The following is a 20,482-nucleotide window of genomic DNA, read 5'->3' as shown; positions in this document are numbered from 1 at the left end:
GAATAATGGAGATATAATAGAAAGATTAATGATGACCTAGAAAATTGCTGTGCTTGATCTAATGCATATAAATATTTAAATAAAGAACAAACTTATTCCTAAAATAGAGCAATACTCTGATTTTTGCTCATAACACCTGTCGCTGTGAATGACATTCTTCACCGGTGGTATCTGTTGCCCCTGGCTGATTCCATTGTTTCATCTTAAAAAGTGAAGCATGGCAGCACGGTGGCTTACCCGCTATGAAAGGCGCTCATGCTTGAATCTATGATAGCACTCATTAAGCGTGGCTGACATTCTTAGAAAAGTTTTTTTTTCTTCCTCGTTTCTAATTACAATGACAGCGATTACGGCCAACAAGTGCCCCACTGCCGTTTCGCGATCTGAAAACAGCTTTGGCTATAGCCTCCCCATTGAGCATTGCAGTAGCCTGTGGGAATACGTAATTTGGACATGCTGGTGACTGTTGGCTCGAGAGCGGCCAGCTGGGAAACCACGTATATAAAAAGTGACCGCTTGTGCCTGGCATCGGCTAAGTCTACCATTCTCATTTTCCTGTGCTGTGAACAAAACATATAAATATTCACTTAGCGGTTGAAGGGCGCACTAGGGGTTGGATGTCGCTATCACTTTCAACTCTTAAACGTGAAGGTTAAGGGTGCTTCATTTTTTTTTATTGTATGGTTCTCCCGGTTCAATGAAATTTTTCCGGGACACAAGTTGCTCGACCAGCCACAAATCGAACCCCGCTAACTGTTAAATTGAAGTGACAACAGTTTTCCTTTTATCTTTAAAATGGCGCGAAAAAAAAAGTACAGGCGACAGCAACTGTCCTTGCATTCATTTATCGCGCTGTCTCTAACGGGAAAATACTTATCAGCTGGACCGCATTCAGAGTCTACATTACGGGTTTTCCTGCTCATCTGACAGCTAAAACGATTGTAAACGCACCAAATTCTACCTAAGTAGGGCGGCTATATTTAGAAGGTGTGAAAACTGGCCGCTCCAAGCCCCCAAAATATAAGCACATCTTGGCTGTTCAAACATGCATCTTCGAAGTGAACAAATGACATGACGCCAGTTATTTCGTTCTAGATAACGCATAACGACGTTCTCCTTTTTTTTTCTGCAGAAGGATCGACACAATTTTGTTTTTTGTCCTGAACTTTAGATGAGATTGTTTTTATCGGGTTGATTACCGAATGCCAGTGCCCTCCTCGGCCAGGCCACTGTTTTAAATATTCAAAATTACCGCTGGTAGTTGAGCGCCATCTTCCGAAATTTTAAAGGAACAGCGCTTTTTTTCTGGAATTTGTGGTTTTCTAAAACAAATCGCTTAACCTGTTAATATTGATAAGAAGAAACCGTGAACACAATTTAAGCCTTTGATTAAGAGCAGTTTTTGTTATTGGAAACAAAAAACAAAAGAGAAAGGCAGGTGACGAAATGCGAGACGAACGGACGAACATGCGCGCAAAAGTCATCATGGCGGCTCCGCCGCCTCGCGTTCTGCGACGCAAACAAGAAAAAACAAGGCGTATTCTGTGTCGAGCCGGTCCGGTGTCGGCGTACGCCATCTCGAGGAGACGCATCCTGTGCGCGTACCGCGTTGCCACGGCACTTCGAGAAGCTCCGCTACGCTACGAGGATCAACGTTACACGCTCGTCACGCCACTGAGCCAGCTCGTGTAGTGCCTACTGCTTGCGGCGCCTGGAAGCACGTGGCATCGACTGTGAGTCCTCGGCTCGCGTTGTGCGTGAACGTGCATTTCTTCGTCGTCTTCTCGAAAAAGAAACAGCCGGCCACTCCATTTACCACCAAGCCGGGTGAGTATAGACTCCGTTGTTCGCGTAGACAGACGTACTCTCTTGGTCAGGCGAAGCCGTGTCGCGCGCTTGCAGACGGTCCGTGCATCTTCGGAGGGCGCCAGCAGAAGACCTCGCGACTTCGGGGCGCACCGATGCGCTAGGGTTAACTCCTGGCGCCGTCCGGCGAACTTGTTTATTGCCGTTGTTTCACCGTGACACTACCGCCTGCTGCAACCCATTTGACAACGCCTTCTCGCCGCGCGCGTCTAGCTAAACCGAGCAACTGCTAATCCAACTGTTACCAACTCTTTTCCAAGTTACATCCATCAGCTGATTCGTTCCCACCCGCGCTCATTCATTCAGGTAAGCTCTCGATCCTAATTTCAGAAGTATTCGGTTTGAATCGCCCTTGACTTGTATGTCGCATCACAACCGGCCCTTTTTGAACCAAATGCAGGACGATTGCGGCCGGTGTAGTGGCGTAAGGTAAACAAGATTGCGATAAACAGAATCCTCAGGTGTGAATCGCCCTGTCTAGCAACCTGTGGGTCCGCCGAACGTTTGCGCGTTTTCTTCGGTTTTGAAACTCGCTCAACTTTGAACCCTCAGTCGAGTGATTTCGTTCGCGAGCCCTTGATGAACAACGGCAACTTTCCGTTAGGCCAAGACGGCGTACAACTTTTCGTCCTACAACGATTGTAAAGCGTCATGCTCAGAACGTTTTCGATAGCGAAGGCGTGGGTACGTCCGCATTTCGGTTTGATGGAAATGCAAATGCACCCGCGTACATAGGAACGCACTTTACACAAATTTAGATCGGCAGAATCAGTCGGGCCGTATCCTATCTTCGTTTCGGCGCGCAATTTGTTGTTTATCTCGCCGCTAGCCTATTTCAGTGTACAGTACGTGAGGGAGCTGTTCCTTATCGCCAACTTAGTCGCGGAAACCAGATGGAATCGCGATTTTATAAATTGAAGATCATTTTCAAACACTTGTGCCGCTAAGTTGTCCTAATCGAAGGTCAGACGACTTCCAACTAATCGGATTCGTTTCTGCTGCCGTATGCGATGTTTACAGCGGTGAACTGACCATAGGTCGCAGTTAGCGGCTCTTACTGGAATAATTGGGTATGCTGTGTGTGTGTAGTTTCAGTGACTATTACCGAGATATTTGACGGTGTGTTGTAACCGCTTTGAGAAAGCACGTTTCACAATGATTGTGTCTTTAAGGGTCTGTATGAAGCTACACAAATGTATATTAACGCATGTATCGCCGTTGGTGTACGTGTTCAAATCAATTTTAAACAAGTAACGCAGATTAACACGTGTATGTGCCCTCTGAAGAGATACAAAATACCAGCCACAGACAGGTCAAGGCATGTTGGCATTTGCAGTGTCTGAGTGATTTGCTGTTAAAAATGTTTGAGTTAACAAACAGTTTAGCTAAGTTGGCCTGCTAGGATGAATATTGTCACGTGCGTCCCGGGAAAAAGACGAAGGCGACAGCGCATCTTCACGCTTTTATGCAGAACGCAACGAGAAAGACGAGAAACTCTCTCGCGCGCACGGCTAATAAAAAGACCGACCCGCTGCTGTTTTCTCAGCGTCTTCAAATACGACCTCTGTCTTCACGTCTCGACAATATGTAGCCAGGGAAGAAGTTCTACCACTTCAAGTTGATCACTTTTACGACAACAATATCTGTGATGTTGTGGAGTCTGTGTGCTAAGCTTAAGGGGTACTGACACCATTTTTGGAAGGTGCGTTTACCCCACCGTACAAATCTGTCTTACACAGATGACTCTGAGCAAGTGTGAAGCTTGGCAAATACGAATCTAATTTTGATATTAAAGTAAATTTTTTTATAGCGTACATACCGTCATCGACACTGGCCGTACGTTGGGCTATGATGCTAATCCTGGTGGCTTCACGCAGCAGTCTCGCTACTTGTGATAATGTCAGGTAGCAAAACTTCCAATATAGCCACTTTTGAGTCATCTAAACATTCAAAATGGCCACTTGTGCGTCACCAGCAGTGCAACGGTGCGGAGTGTCTGTGGAAACCTGACGATATCTTGCGTGAGCACATGAAAAGAAGCTCATATTGTGTTGTGAAGTTGGCATATATTTCAGGGTGCACCCTTGCTTAGGGTTACATTTTCTAGGCACCCTTAGGTCTTAGGTTTTCATTTGATGCATAAGAACCGAACATTTTTTTGTCAGTACTACTTGAAGAGCTCATTTGATTCCTTTGAGAAGGCTTAAGAACTGGCAAAATTACTTTGCTCTTTTAATGGGCACAGGCACAATTTTTGAGTTTATTCTTCCTGTCAGATCTCCAGTATACAGAGATGTTTTTAAGCAAGTCTGAAGTGCAGAAAAATGTTGATATTTTATGTTAGTCTATTTCTACATTTTGCACGTACTGTTGCTTGTGGGTCATCTCACTATAGTACCAATTCTGATAACATGCCCAATACAGTTAAGTTTCGAATCATAGCTGTATCCACTTTTCGCAGGATGTTTTTTGCTCACCAGTGCGGAAAAGTAATTCATGGTGTCTTCAAAAAAAAAAAAAAAAGGAGCGCTGATGCAGTAACTTTGCATATTGTTTTTAAAGATGATAGTCTTTCTTGGGGACCTTCGACACAAAAATTTTTGTCTGTCTGTACATTTGTCTGTTTGTCCACTCTTAACTTGAAACAGCCGATCTCATCCAGAGCCCACAAATGTTGCTCAAGATTGAACGTTCATGCTTGTGCAATTGTCAATTAAAAAGCAATAATTGTGCTTGTCTGGGACACTATAACAACACGTATATTTTCTGCATGTGCGTCTTTTACTAGAAAAGGCATACATAAGTAATTTTAAGGACCATAGCGCTTATCACACTCCGCTGACCATGCAACGCTTGCACGGAACGGGGACTGTTTCCAACGCTTTGCCAAGACGACACGGTGGTGGCACCGGCCCTTTGCCTTGCGTTCTACGCCTTTTCGCCTCTGAGATGGGCACGCACACCCGTCTCATAGCCATGTGCTTTGTTTTTTAAGAAAACTGCCAGATGGCGCTCATGTCTCAAGTGTGACGTGACTTGATGCACTCGTTCGCCTCCGCTGCACACTCGAGGCACTCTAACGCAGCGCCTCCAGAATACCACTCACCGATTTTCTTGCGCAGAACATCAAATAAATGTCTTGCTCACTCTCTTCACACGCAAGACTACCGTCTTTCGGCGACATTTGCAGAAACATGCAGATATGAGGCCAATTTATTGTCTTGCAATAGTAAGCTAACCTTCTACTTATCACGGCTAGAAAGCTCATTTTCATTAGCTTGTGATGGTCAATTATTTGGAAATGGTTTTATAGCGCTCACTCGCAGTTTGTTTCAGAGAGCAAGAAGTGAGGCTATGCCCAGAGGGCTTTTCAGGTAAACGTAGCTGCTATTTGAGCACACAAAAGTGCGTGCACACAACCATCACGTTCACAGCTCCTTTCAATAAGCGCTTCTCGGGTGCTACTACAGTTCCCTTTGAGACATTAAAATACGTGACCCCACCAAAATGCGCCGCAAAGGCGAGGACATCAGCTTTTGCCCAAGCCTTCCCCCAGTGATGGAAGTGCTGCTCCAATAGCTCCAAACTGCTCCAAAAGAGAAATGCTGCTTCATGCTGCTACAAAGTGCAATATTTGCTAGTAACTGCTCCAAGCATGCTCGGAAAGGATGTTGGAAAACTAAAAAAAAAAAAAATGAAGTCGAACCATGGGACCATCCCGTGAGCCTAAGTGAAGCAAAAAGGATGCTGTATAAACTATCATCTTGGTATGCTACTCAGGGGTGTAAATCCAGAAAAATCTCAAGGGGTGACACATATCAGGCTATTGTGCCCAATTCTTATTTTTAATCGGAGATGTATTTTTATTTATGTCGGAATTGAATCATGCTTGCAAATAAAATTAAAAATAATAGCATGGGGTCCAAGCTTGAGCAATTGCATTGTTCTATTCAGTGTCTTTTTTTCACCTTTTTTTCGATTTCCATAGTTGACGCAGCTGAAGGGCATTTACCACAGGTACGTAGTAAAATATAAAAAGCCTTTTAAAAAGTTGATTGCTCTATACTTGACTGTTAATTATATCACATGCTAAAGCTAAATCTCAAGTGGGACACTTGCAAGGGGTGTCATCCACAGCCACACCAGAAAAATCCCGACTCTCTTGACCTCCCCTCCCCTCGGCCCATGATTTATGCCAACTCTATTGCTTGTATACTAGGTATATACTAGCATACAGCATGTTTAATGATAAATATAAATATTTATTAGATGCGAAGTGATGTTTTAGACTTCAGGAGTCGTTAAAAACATGCATCTGCTCCAAAGACACTTGAGCCTGCAACAAAACACCATTTTTTTCTGCTCCAGAATCTGCTTCGAAAAGCAAAATGTCGCTTCCATCACTGCTTCCCCCCTCTTTCTCTTGAGAAGGTCTGCTAGGAAAGAGTGCCACTCATCATCATCAGCCTGACTACGTCCACTGCAGGACAAAGGCCTCTCCCATGTTCCGCCAGTTAACCCGGTCCTGTGCTTGCTGCTGCCAATTTATACCCGCAAACTTCTTAATCTCATCTGCCCACCTAACCTTCTGTCTCCCCCTAACCCACTTCCCTTCTCTGGGAATCCAGTCAGTTACCCTTAATGACCAGCGGTTATCCTGTCTACGCGCTACATGCCCTGCCCATGTCCATTTCTTCTTCTTGATTTCAGCTATGATATCCTTAACCCCCGTTTGTTCCCTAATCCACTCTGCTCTCTTCTTGTCTCTTAAGGTTACACCTACCATTTTTCTTTCCATTGCTCGCTGCGTCGTCCTCAATTTAAGCTGAACCCTCTTTGTAAGTCTCCAGGTTTCTGCTCCGTAGCTAAGTACCGGCAAGATACAGCTGTTATATACCTTCCTCTTGAGGGATAGTGGCAATCTACCTGTCATAATTTGAGAGTGCTTGCCGAATGTGCTCCACCCTGTCATAATTTGAGAGTGCTTGCCGAATGTGCTCCACCCCATTCTTATTCTTCTAGTTACTTCAATCTCGTGGTTCGGCTCTGCGGTTATTACCTGCCCTAAGTAGACATAGTCTTTTACAACTTCAAGTGCACTGTTACCTATCTCGAAGCGCTGCTTCTTGCCGAGGTTGTTGTACATTACTTTCGTTTTCTGCAGATTAATTTTAAGACCCATCTTTCTGCTCTCCTTGTCTAACTCCGTAATCATGAGTTGCAATTCGTCCCCCGAGTTACTCAGCAATGCAATGTCATCGGCGAAGCGCAGGTTACTAAGGTATTCTCCATTGACTCTTATCCCTAACTGTTCCCATTCTAGGCTTCTGAAAACCTCCTGTAAGCACGCGGTAAATAGCATTGGGGAAATTGTGTCCCCCTGCCTTACACCCTTCTTGATTGGTATTCTGTTGCTTTCTTTATGAAGCACTATGGTAGCAGTTGATCCCTTGTAGATTTCTTCTAGAATGTTTATATATACTTCATCTACGCCCTGATTCCGCAGTGTTTGCATGACGGCTGATATTTCTACTGAATCAAACGCCTTCTCGTAATCTATGAAGGCTATGTATAGTGGTTGGTTATACTCTGAGCATTTCTCTATTACCTGATTGATAGTATGAATGTGGTCAATTGTTGAGTAGCCTGTTCGAAATCCTGCTTGTTCCTTTGGTTGATTGAATTCTAATGTTTTCTTTACTCTGTTAGCAATTACCTTTGTAAATAGCTTGTATACTACAGAGAGCAAGCTGATCGGCCTGTAATTCTTCAAGTCCTTGTCATCTCCTTTCTTATGTATTAAGATGATGTTAGCGTTCTTCCAAGACTCTGGTACTCTTCCCGTCAGGAGACACCTCGTAAACAGGGTGGCTAGTTTTTCTAACACAATCTGCCCTCCATCTTTCAGCAGATCTGATGTTACCTGATCCTCACCAGCAGCTTTGCCCCTTTGCATGCTCTCCAAAGCTTTTCTGACTTCTTCTATCATTACTGGTGGGGTGTAATCTGGGTTACTGCTAGTTCTTATAGTATTAAGGTCGTGGTTGTCTCGGCTACTGTACAGATCTCTGTAGAACTCCTCCGCTATTTTAACTATCCTATCCATATTGGTAGTTATTTTGCCTTCTTTGTCCCTTAGTGCATACATCCGACTTTTGCCTATCCCAAGTTTCCTCTTCAATGCTTTCACACTTCCTCCGTTTTTCAGAGCGTGTTCAATTCTCTCCATGTTATACCTTCTTACATCGCATACCTTACGTCTATTAATCAACTTCGAAAGCTCTGCCAGTTCTATTTTGTCTGTTGTACTTGACACTTTCATAATTTGACGCTTCTTAATTAGGTTCTTCGTTTCCTGGGAAAGTTTGCCAGTGTCCTGTCTAACTACCCTGCCTCCAACTTCCACTGCACACTCCGTAATGATATTCGTCAGATTATTATTCATTGTATCTACGCTAAGGTTGGCTTCCTCACTAAGAGCAGAGTACCTGTTCTGCAGCGACACTCTGAATTCCTGTACTTTCCCTCTCAGTGCTAGCTGATTGATTGGCTTCTTGCGTATCAATTTCTGTCGTTCCTTCTTCAAGTCTAGGCGAATTCGAGACCGTACCAGTCTATGGTCACTGCATCGTACCTTGCCAATCACTTCCACATCCTGCGCGATTCCAGGGTGTGCACTCATTATAAAGTCTATTTCGTTCTTATTTTCGCCATTAGGGCTCCTCCATGTCCACTTGCGGTTTTCTCGTTTTCGGTAGAAGGTATTCAGAATCCGTAAATTATTGCGTTCTGCGAATTCTACTAGTAGCTCTCCTCTGGCGTTTCTATTACCGATGCCATAATCTCCTACAGCCTGGTCTCCAGTCTGCTTCTTCCCTACCTTTGCATTAAAGTCGCCCATCACTATAGTGTACGGTGTTTTTACCTTACTCATTGCCGATTCCACGTCTTCATAGAAGCTTTCAACTGAAGCGTCATCATGGCTGGATGTAGGCGCGTAAGCCTGTACTACCTTCATCTTGTATCTATTATTCAGTTTAATTACGATACCTACCACCCTTTCATTAATGCTATAGTATTCCTCTATGTTGCCAGCTATGTTTCTGTGAATTAGGAACCCCACTCCCAGTTCTCTTCTGTCTGCCAAGCCCCTGTAGCAAAGGACGTGCCCATTCTGTAGCACCGTATAGGCCTCATCTGTCCTCCTAACCTCACTGAGCCCTATTATATCCCAATTAACACCCTCTAGCTCCTCGAATAGTACAGCTAGACTTGCCTCACTAGATAAGGTTCTGGCGTTAAACGTTGCCAAGTTCAGGTTCCAATGGCGGCCTGTCCGGATCCAGAGATTCTTAGCACCCTCTGCTGCGTTGCAGATCTGACCGCCGCCGTGGTCAGTTGCTTCGCAGCTGCTGGGGACTGAGGGCCGTGAGTTATTTGACGTAAGCATGTGGGAGGTAGTGGCCAGATACTGCACCAGGGTGGCCAATCCTTCTCTGGTGAGGGAATGCGTTCTCGGCGGTGTTTGCCGGTGAGGCCGCACCCCAGGCCTCTTAATGCAGTTCCACCAACACGCGGATTTTTTTTTTTTTTAATCCGGTTGGGAACTGCGCGGTACCGGGATTTGAACCACGGACCTCTTGCATGAACCACGGACCTCTTGCACTAGTGCCACTAGGATCACTAAATATGTTCTTGGACATATTTGGCGACATTTTGTACATGATGTATGTGTGGGCACATACATATCCCACAAGTTGACTCTCGTACAAAATATTGTGTCAGTACTCCTTTAAATGTTCCCTTCTGTTTTCTTTCTGTCTGTGTCTTTGGGAGGCAGTCTGTGTGGAGCTACAGCCATACAGTTTCTACATGTGAATTTGAGATAGCTTTTTTTCTTGTAAGGTAAATGTCAAATTTTCGTGACACTGTGTTGCTACAACTTACCGCCTGAAAACTGTGCACATTGCATGGGGGGACCTTGTAGAGACATTTTTCTCTAAAAATTGTATGTCTTTATTTGTGGAGAAGGCTGCTTTCTGTTAGAACACGCCTTGTGTACTTATATTTTTGGTTGTCGTCGCAACTATGAACAGTGAAATTAGAAGCGGTGTCCTAATGAACTTGTTGTGACTTGCATGTCCTCAAAACCAGAAAGACCGTTTTTTTAATGAATTGTGCTTGCCCCGCTATCATTGGCAGGAAGAGTACATGAAATGCGCGTGGCACAGAAAATTTTTCATTTTTCTTCTGTGTCTCTACACCATCGCTTCTGCAGGGGGAAACTTTATGGCATCATTAGACAGTTCTAGTTTCGCAGGCTTATCGCAATAGCGAGATCGAAATGCGCATACACAGTATGCTAAAAGACCCGTAGTGTGTACCGTTCGTACACTATTCTTCAGGTTTAGCGTTAGCAAGTTTGCGTGGTCTACACAGTGTACGTAAAACATGATGGCAGTTTGAACGCCCGCTTTTAACTGAAGTTTGCCTTAGTTGACGCAGATCCACCTCTTTTGCAGCTAACGACTGTGCATAATGGCTTTGCTTGAGTTCAAGTAGCTATGACGACCGAGCATTATGAATAACTTAGCCTAGTTTTAGGGGCAAAGCTCCTTAATATAAGGCGTGGGTCTGTCCGTCCCTTGTATATATGTAGTAGTATGTAGCCACCGGTGGCACATACCCACTCTAGAGCGGGTATGTGCCACAGGGGATGCAAGATGGGAGATGGCAGTACTTGGAGTGTTCACTAAATATTTGGACGCACGGGCGGACATACAGACTATCAGACGAATGGATGGATGGACAGACGCATGGATGGTCGCACGGACGGACAGAAGCAAAAACGAACGGACGGGCGAAAGCACAGACGGGCTGACGAATGCTTCGCCCCACTCATCATCATTCACTCCGTCGATATGCTGTGATTTTTTTGAGACAGCTTCCCATTTCAAACTTCCCTAGGCCAAACTAGAGGATCGGTGTAAGCGAGTGTGCAGCATGAAAATTTGTGTTTTGGTGCGTAGTTCATATTTGTGTATTTTTGTTCTTACGAAAAAGAATATTGCTGTGCACTGGGATACAGGGCGAGAATTTTCAGTTAGTTGTTTTAATGCATTCATCCTTTGCTGGGTGCGCCACCATCATAGCTTGAGCATGTAAATGCTATCCTGATATACTATAACACGCTGCCCGCATTGAACGTATTTGGCAGGGTAACTCTATTCCCTTAACCTCTGCTATCACGCTTGCGTTAGACTATAACTGCCTATTATGCTGTTTTTTAATTAGCAGAATTATAGTGCATGTTGTGAAAAATTTTTATTTTCATTAATTTTACTCCCCTGAAACTTCTGGTTTCAAAAGTCACTCTTATTATCGTCATTAGGTGAAGTGTATTTAAGTTAATACATGGGGCAGGTCAGCAAAAAAAAAAGCTTCAATCAAGATTTCAAGGCCTTAATAAACTATTGTCAGTCACTTCTTGTGCCCATGTGACAGAAGAATATGTAAAATGCGTCATTTTTGTCATGCCATGTTTCAGGTGTGCTTTCTGCCTTGACTTGACAGTCTGCCCACATTTCCCTCTCCCGTGCTCTTTCCAGTGTCCAGTGGCTTGGGTTACCCACCCTAGCCATGGAGCCGGCGGCACCTGCAGCCGCAGCAGCTCCCGCTGCTGCTTCTGCTTCTAGCGGTGTGGGCAGCGGCGGAGTATCCTCGACCGACTCCATTCGAACTTTGGACTCCGTGTCTGAGCTCTTCCGGCTGCTGGAGCAGTGGGAGTCCCAGAATGGCACTGGGGCTGACCCCATTCCCGTGCTGACGAGGTATGTTTCGTCTTAACCACTTACAGCTAAAGAAGCCAATAGACACTTCAGCCGAAGAGAGCATAGGAAATACTATTGGCAGTGTAATTATTTTGACACAACCTGAAAGAAGTTAAAGCGAATGAAAATCATCATTTGTGTCTTTAGGATCTGAACCCACAGCCTTTAAATTCAAAAGCTTTGGGTTTGATTTGAATTTGGCATTTCGATTTCAAATAATTGACAAGTGCCATTTCATCCAGAAGGGCCATTAATTCAGAAGGCTATTTAACTAGCTGTGGCCACACGGCAGTGTGCACTTCCCCTGATTAGGTGGTTTCTGTACATTGCAGCCCCATGCTGCCGGGTAACCTTCTTTTCAGGCACGGTATAATGTGGTGAAATATGTCAGTTCATTCATTTCAAATACTTCTAGATTTCGGGAATTTTATATCCACGCTGAAGTGAACTTGAATAGTCTTGGTGTGGCCTCGATTCGTCTACAAAAACTGTTACGAGCACTGTCACTTTAGAGGAACAAACTCAACTCGCTGCCCCAGATTAGTGGTAGTGACGCTTGTGCCGTTACACCCTACGGCTTTGTCGTCACAACAGTGTACATCTCACCAGGAGCCTTGTGGACTGATGTCATGAACTTTTGCTGCACAACTTCCGTGCGGTTTGCCTATAGGATGTGCCGGTGATAGTCACTGCAGACATCAACGTTAATGTACTTCGACGTGAAAACCAATGGCTTGTCACATTTCTCGAATGAGACTTCGCCTCCTGTCAGACGTTGCATCACACAGTCACAATTCACAACACCTATTTTGATACTGTGGTTACTGCGTTGCTGTCAATTCAAGTACAATCGACCATGTTCAGTACATTTCGTATGGTTACTAAATCTCCTAGCCTAGCTTCGCATAATAGTTCAATGTGTTGCTATCGCATTAATTGCTTCAGCCTTGTGTCGAAACTAAAAATGATAGGTTGACGAATGGGAATACAAGGTTTATTTATTTAGTTTATTTTCTGCAGACGTTTGCATTGGCAAACCTAGTATTAAAAACAGAGTTACATATTTGCTCTAGAACTCGTCATTTCTCATTTTCGAATTTCATGTTTGCGTCTAAAAAAAATGAAACAGTACTGAGGGAAATATTTCATTTGTCCATCTCCCAGAAAAGCCATTATGTGTGTTGTTTTTATCTCTGCAGCATCGCGGAGCTCGTCGAGAAGGAGACTGAAGCGTACCTCAAGATGGACCCAGACCCTTTTGACGATCGACATCCCAGTAAGTGGGCAGCCAGCGATTTGCATTCGAAGTCTTTAGTGTGGAGTTTTTTCTCACGTATCGATATTGGCATGCACACTTTTATTATTTTTTGTTTGCATATCTCTTTAAGATGTGAATTATGGCGCACTGTCTCCAAACGTGTCAAAGTCACTGATTATAATTTCAAGGCACTTGACATTACATTCCGAAAAACAAAATGAAGGAATGCAGTGTTTTGTATGAGCTTCACTAAATAATCTTAACTAGCATATAATTAAATAATAATTATTCTTCAGCAAATGGTGTTGTGTTCCATTTTTACATAAAGAAAATGAAGTTGTAAGCTCAAAATGTGTGTGTAATCACTCTTTTATTGCATTCATTTGGTGCGAGGAAAATAAAACTTTTGATATTGGTGCGGGGATTCGGCACATTGAAGAGCTTTGGAATATCACGGTCTCTTCCCGAAAGCAATCGGTTTGTCATGCGCATCACATCGAGACAGTGGCATTGCCAGGGGGTAGCACACTGCCCCCCCCCCCCCTTAAAATAAAAAAAATCCCACCCCCCACCCACCCTCCCCGAAAAGAAAATTTCTGCCTACGCTCCTGCAATTAGGTCAAGTCAGGACATATGGACTATGCAGATAATTGATCTAATCCAAAGAGCAATGTATCTTGCTCTTATGAAGGCAGAAGAAACACTGCTCTCTAACCTCATTATAATAAAGCTGCATCTTACACGAAAATAACCTCACTATATCCGAAAAATCGTTATAAAAGTATATTCCTAACACTACAGCTATTGCAAGACTATTCCTAATTTACTTTGTTATAACCAATATTTTGTTACATCTGGGTTCGTTATATCAGGGTCTGAGTGTATGGAAATGTTGCTCCTGCCGCAGAAATACTTAGTTATATCTGAACATTCATTTTTCATTCGAAGCCCTTCATAAGAGACTCTGATTTAATAGACATTTGAATATATGAGACACCAGGGTGTCTACGTTGGAATAGGGGTTCGATAAGAAAATGCATACAGGTACCCAGCTTATAAAAGACATCTTATAAAAGGTACAAGAATTGCTTCCCTGTGTATGTCTCCTATAACAAGGTTCAAGTGTAAACGTATATTAACACTGTATCAGTGGCAAGGCTATTGTTCTCTTTGTTTTAACCATGATCTGTTATACCGGTGTTTATTATACAGTCAAGCCTCTTTAGTATGTATCTGCTTTAAGCATACCAACGGTTAAGACATAGTTGCAACGAATTCCAATGGAGTCTCACAGAGACTAATGCGTTCGCAGATTGCTTAAGGCGTAGTGTTCGTCTTATATCTACCGGTTAGTGCTTACCTATTTGTGTACCGCGATAACATATTGCGCCAGAAAATTTCAGTGCGCCCCTGAACTTGCAGACGCCACAATACGCTGTGAACGGTTTTCTGTCATGTCGATAAGTGGGGAGGTCAGCCAATCAGTTGTTCAGGTCAGACTTCCGTGCAGCTGTAGCGACGCGAGTATTCATCTGGAAAACAAAAGTGAGGTGGTGACCACCGACAAACGCACCAGTATGACTTATCGCCACGGTAAGCCTTATCACAGTATGCGAATCCCCGGCTACGTTTTCGGACACGCGTGTGCCGTAGCGTCACTTTAAGGGGAGATGCTACTCGAAGACACTTTTTTTTTTTAATATTCACCTTATAGCAATGAAACTTGAGCTGTTTATAGAACTTTTTATGCTGATTTCAAATATATAATTAGTTTCCATGCAAGTTGCATACTTTTAGCTCTGCAACATGACAAAGTAAAACCTTAACCCTTTTGCCCACCCTCTTTTCATCCCTGAACTTCTGTAATTTTTTACCATTCATAGTTCATAGTGTTTGAAATAAAGTGTAGAATGCAAACAACTAATTAAGATATTGGGCAGTACCAGTGCACAAACTCACGGGACAAAGAGAAGAGACACATACAAGCACTGTTTGTGTCAGCGCTTGTGTCTCTTCTCTTCGTTTCGTGAGCTGTGCGCTGGTACTGCCCATAATGTATCACCAACTAGTCCAACTATCAGTCCTGCTTCATCTAATTAAGAAGCACATACAAAATATCTAATAGGTGTGAAAAATAATTGATGTAAAAAGTCCATATTTCACCTATCCTAGTAAAGGCTTACATACAATTTCTTTTAATATACAATAAAATATTGAAATTTAATCTGGTTAATTGCATTTATCATACTTTGGAAAAAATTTGGGCAAAATTTCATGCAGATCCGAGCACTAAAGGTGCCCGAAAAAGAAGGGGCACATTGAAAAAAATGGCAAAATTTGTGTTTTGAAAAAAAAAAAAGTTTTAATGTTAAAAGTTAGTTTTTATTTTTGAAAGACATCATTAAATCTGATGAAATTTGACAACCAAAAAGAACAATCCTTCTTGTAGTGGCCGCTGCCAATAAAATACGCTAGCGCCATAAGTTTGCTCCTCTCGGTGTTTTCGAGCCGATTCCTCACAGACTTTTCGCTCACAGACAGGGCCATGAAACGCTTGCCAAACTTCCGCTCCATCTTGCAGAGCCATGTGCCAATTGCAAGCTAGGAATAAGTTCAACAGGACTGCGAAATCCAAACTAAGTCCAGTGTCATGACATTTTGCGGCCATGCTTGTGCCACATACCGTCGTACCTAATGGCAATGTCGTCCCTGCTAAGTTCTCTCACTGCGAGCTCTTTCGACCTCTCAAGATTGGCGCTGACGTCATCCATTGCCGCATCACGAACTTTCGGGCTGACAGGTTTGAATGACTTCTGATGCATTGGCATTTGCAAGCCAACAACTGCCACAAATCGGACCAGCTGCTCGTAGCCTAATACTACAGAGCGCGCCGCACAACGGCTTTCACTTGCAAGCAATGGCTTTTTTCATTCATAATTACGCGAGAAAAGCATTGCTCAGCTGCGCTGCTCGACAAGACATGGACCCCTCCAATAGGCCTCACTGCACATATTGGAACGCAGCGGCCAATGGCGGTTTCCCGATCCGTACCACGTGATAAGCCAGTTGCGGAGCTCGAAAAATACGCAGAAGCGTGCTTCTGTCAATTAATATTTGCTCTGCATCAGCGAGGGAAACTGTTGTTATTTGAAGAGTGAGGCTCGACTCTTCGGCTCATGCGATCAACAATGGCAAGTGGCGGCGGCGCATTATTGGCGGCAAGGTGCTCGAAGACTGCACACTTTGGACCTTTTAACAGGCACCTTGTGCTCTTTGGATGCAATTTGAAAGCATTTCCAGTGAAGTCTCGGCCTGTATTTTTTTTTTTCATTAACAGTTCAGGCACTAATCTTTCAAAACAGGCAAAAATAAAAAAATCGGTAATTTTGAAAAAAACTCGCGTTTTTCGACCCGCAACTCTCCTTAAGGCTACTGCACGCTTTAAATAGGCGACTACCTGAACGCGCTGGGCCGTCGATTGCTGCCGCTTCATTGTGCGGGACCGTGTTCAAGTGCGTACCGCTCTACAGAAATGCAAGCAGCTCGTTGACGCGGAGTTCAGCCTGGCAGATCGTGGGCACCGAGAAACCTTTCTGTATAATGCCAACACGCGCTCCGTACAACAAGTGTAGTGCTGTTGTAACCATGCTGCACGCTTTTATTCAGCGACTGCGCAAATGCTCCTTCGTCCGCTGCCAGCTAGGACCGCTAGAGCATTGCAGAGAGCGCATTGCTTGCAAAAGCTAATCGTCACCGCATTAACCCAGCAGGCCACTCGGCACATCTGTATATGGCCTGAAGCGGAGTGGCCGTACTCTACAGCAAGTGTATGGGCAGACACGGTGTGTGCTGAACAAGCACACACAGCTAGCCATGCAGTAAACAATTTGGCTCTCTGCAACCGTACCACTTTTCTTGGAAGCAGATTGGAGAACAACCGTATCACGGACGGCTGATTGTGTCCATTCTGTCACTATACAACGCTGCGTATCCAGGACCTTGCGCTAGTTTTGAAATGCTCCTTGGCGCCGCCACCACGTGCTATGTGGTGGTTGTGCAAGAGTCGGTATCTTTTCTGTGGTTTGTTAAAAAGAAAGAAAAGGCCTCACCGGCGTGGCTCAGTGGTAGAATACCGATGCGGGTCCGCAGGGGACCTGTGTTCAAGGAAATGACCTTGAGGTGGGCACTTCATGCAGTATTTCCTGTGGCGCAGCATACATTTTTTTTTTTTGTTGGCGACGATGGTGCATGTCCGAAGATGCAAATTTGTAGCTCATGGTTAATGCGTAGTACATTTAGAGCATAGTTATGCCGCTGTCCCCAGCAGGTATGTATTTATGGGGTTTCAGTGTGTTGAGCTTTAGATGTAGCATAAGAAAGCCTACACAAACGTAGCCACTGCTGCTGAATGGGATGTACTGTCACATTGCATTGCATGACATCGCAGGAGTGAGTACATACATATGTGATATTATTATTATTATTATTATTATTATTATTATTATTATTGTTGTATTTTATATAAGCAAATGTATTACTTCGATGGCTGTTTTTTGCTGCTGCCAGGCCCTGCTGCTCAAGCATTTGGCTTTGGCAGGCCCGATACTTGTATTATTTTATTGTGAAGTGGGCAATTAATATTATTATATTACTATTAATAATATTATTATTATTATGCAGTTGAAGCCCTTTATAAGAGGCATGCTTCGGGCAGCAGTTCTTGTCTTTTATAGTATATCTCTCTTATATACGGGCTACCTTGTATGCATTTTTTTACCAACCCATTTACAGTAGGCGCATTAGTCTCTCTTATGCCCATTTGTCTCTTACATCAGTGTCTCTTATAAAGGGGTTCAACTGTATTGCCACTCTCCTTAATACACATTGAAGTGGTAACTGTTTTTTTTTTTGTTCTTGTTGTTGTTGCTTACAGGCCGCGCCCACCCCGACTGCACCCTAGGCCATCTACTCAAGGCACTCTTCAAGAATGATGAATTCATGAACAGGGTAAGCGTGCTCCCCTCCATGTGCGGAGGCATTAAAATGGGCCTGTAAAGGAAAGAATAAGCGATCTTGAAATTAAATTGTGTTGGTATTTCTGGGCACCTTATCTTCCATCAGATGGGCACATTTGAATCGGTGCTGCTACATGGCAACTGTTAAAGTTCAACTTTATGAATAACGAAATTCCATCAGCATATGGATGGTGGAAAATCTTCAGAGGTAGGCTGGAAATGAGGACTTTTAAGAGGGTCTCCTATGAGAACCGGACAAAACACGTTTAGTAATTTTAATTAGGTCAAGACTCTTTGCTTGACTGACCTTTGTGCCAAACTTTGTGCAGATTAGTTTGAATTGTGTTGTGGAAACCGTGATTGATTGTGATCAAGAAATTTGATCCTTACTCATGATCAGAAGTGCCCCTGTGATGCCAGTATTTGAGTGTGCTATGCTGGATACCACATATGCATGCTGTGTACAGCTACACACGTGTTCACTTGCATTTCTCCCGCAGTTGGTCAACCATTACGTGCTGAGCCGCGAGGGTGGCAACCTGAGCACCATAGCCTGCCGTCTCCTCCTGGACATTCTGCCGGGACTGGAAACGTCCGTTGTCTTTCAGGTATTGTTTGAAAAAGTAACACCAATAGTAGTTCGAATTTAGTTTGCTATTTGGGTCGATTTGCACCAGAACATTACTATTCGAAGTACACTGAAACCTCATTTGAGCAAAGTTGCAACTATCAAGAAAATATGTTCATTATGTGCGAAAATATGTTGTGAACATATTTTCCCTACCATTATACATCTTGCAAGGCTATTCTTAAATTATTCCGTTATAATCAATATTTTGTTATATCTAGATACGTTATAACAAGGTTGGAGTGCATTGAAACTTCCTGTAGACAAATACAATAAACCTTCATTATAACAAAGTAGGCGGGGTGGCAAAAAATTTCGCTACGAGCAGTAATTCGGTATTGGCAACTGCCCCTTAATTCTTTCGTTACCACGCCTATCCAAATCGATCACCGGTGATCGACGCTTTTGGATCATCGATTTTGGCATGTTGAATTTGTTTCTCATGCACTCGGCACTTTCTGGTAGTTAGTGCAGGCACTGAACTTTCAGAATCAATTTGAATTTGCCCGTTTCGGCAATATAGTGATTTTTGACAGACCTTTGCCAAACCAATGTGTGTGTATTGTTGGAAAAGTGCACTAGGCTGGCGAACTTGACAAACGCGTGTGCACCTTGTAATTATGGTACAGTAACATCAAAGTTGTGTATCGAAAATAACCTTTGCAAGCCAAATATTTAATTGAAGTGTGAGCTTCATAATTTTATTATGTTGAGCAGTAGTGATAGCCAGAAATTTATGCGATATATTCAATAGAAAGCTGTTCCTAGGAGTCAGGAAAAATTTGTTCTACAAAAAATATTTGCGAAGGTCTGCAGTGTGTTTAAAGTGTTGAAGTGTTAAAGTGTTTACAGCAGCTTTGGTTTTGCTTGCATCATTACATCAAACACAAGGTCGCATCTAGTGTCACTAGTCACTCCATTGATGTCGTCGTCACGCACGCATGGGTGTGCATGAACGCTGAAAAACACATGTGCTGCTCGAAACTGTCTTGCAACCTCACCTGAATTGAGTGACGACGAGCTTAGCGCTCGAGGATGACAGCACCTCAGCTTCAAGTTTTATGGCGACGATGTTTTGCATCAGCCTGATACATCCACAGTCGTTCATGGGTTTGTTTTGTTTACACCCTCAAGTAGTTTCCTCCGCCGCAAGTGCGTATAGTTTCTAACCTTTGCACACAATCTTATAGCTACTCTGGTTACGTGTGTGGTCCACACTTTGCTGGAGCGCTGTGGGCTGGCGTTCGCTGCAGAGATTCTCCTAACTAGAAGGCTCCCGAAGCGCATCTTGGCCCTGACTACGAAGCAGTGCAAAACGTTTTAGAACTGCGGCGGTATTGTACTTTTTTCAATACGATATGTGCGAAAATCTAAAAAAAATATGCTTGGATGCATATATTGGAATGCCAACCTATCCGGTGTAAGGTGTCTCATGGGAAGAGGCGACACTAGATGAAATAGCGAAGTTCATTGGGCATCTCATTTATAGAGGGCTTATTCACATTGTGGGCATCCATCTACCTCTGTTGAAACACAAGGTGACTCTTATCGCAACACAACAAAAATTTTGTGAGAAAAAATGTGCAAGTACACTTGTGTCTCACAAAAAACCATGCAATGCTTCACAACATGGCACGAGCAACGAAGCAGCACCTCGGTTCTGATTTTCTTTGTCTGTGTAAAGAGAAACATTTTGTACAACATTCATTATTTTTATACTATTCCTGGGTCATTTATCTACAAAATTTGTACAGTCGAATCTCGATTATTCGAACTCGAAGGGACCCAAAAATTTGTTCGAATTAAAAGAAGTTCGAATTAATAAAAGCTAAATAAACGGAGGGCTCTCCATGCAGTGGCGCATGCGCATTGAGCTAACATACGA

General features: G+C 43.5%; 1 protein-coding gene across 6 annotated transcripts in view; it reads left to right on the top strand.

Moving 5' to 3' along the window:
• Positions 1 to 1,468: 1,468 nt before the first annotated feature.
• LOC119163162 (DDB1- and CUL4-associated factor 1-like) overlaps positions 1,469 to 20,482 on the top strand; it is a 152,941-nt gene continuing 133,927 nt past the window's right edge. For all 6 annotated transcript variants that reach the window (XR_012886222.1, XM_075874022.1, XM_075874021.1 and 3 more), the window contains exons 1-5: positions 1,469 to 1,827; positions 11,475 to 11,696; positions 12,896 to 12,972; positions 17,888 to 17,961; positions 18,470 to 18,577. Coding sequence is in view for 5 of the 6 variants with exons in the window: in XM_075874022.1 (XP_075730137.1) it covers positions 11,506 to 11,696; positions 12,896 to 12,972; positions 17,888 to 17,961; positions 18,470 to 18,577 (450 nt within the window). In the remaining variant the exon portion in view is untranslated. The remainder of the gene's footprint in view (positions 1,828 to 11,474; positions 11,697 to 12,895; positions 12,973 to 17,887; positions 17,962 to 18,469; positions 18,578 to 20,482) is intronic.

The sequence above is a fragment of the Rhipicephalus microplus genome, chromosome 9 (genome assembly GCF_043290135.1).
Source record: "Rhipicephalus microplus isolate Deutch F79 chromosome 9, USDA_Rmic, whole genome shotgun sequence".
Taxonomy (NCBI): Eukaryota; Metazoa; Arthropoda; class Arachnida; order Ixodida; family Ixodidae; genus Rhipicephalus; species Rhipicephalus microplus.
Note: the sequence above shows the minus strand (reverse complement) of the source record. Positions and strands in the feature narration are given on the sequence as shown.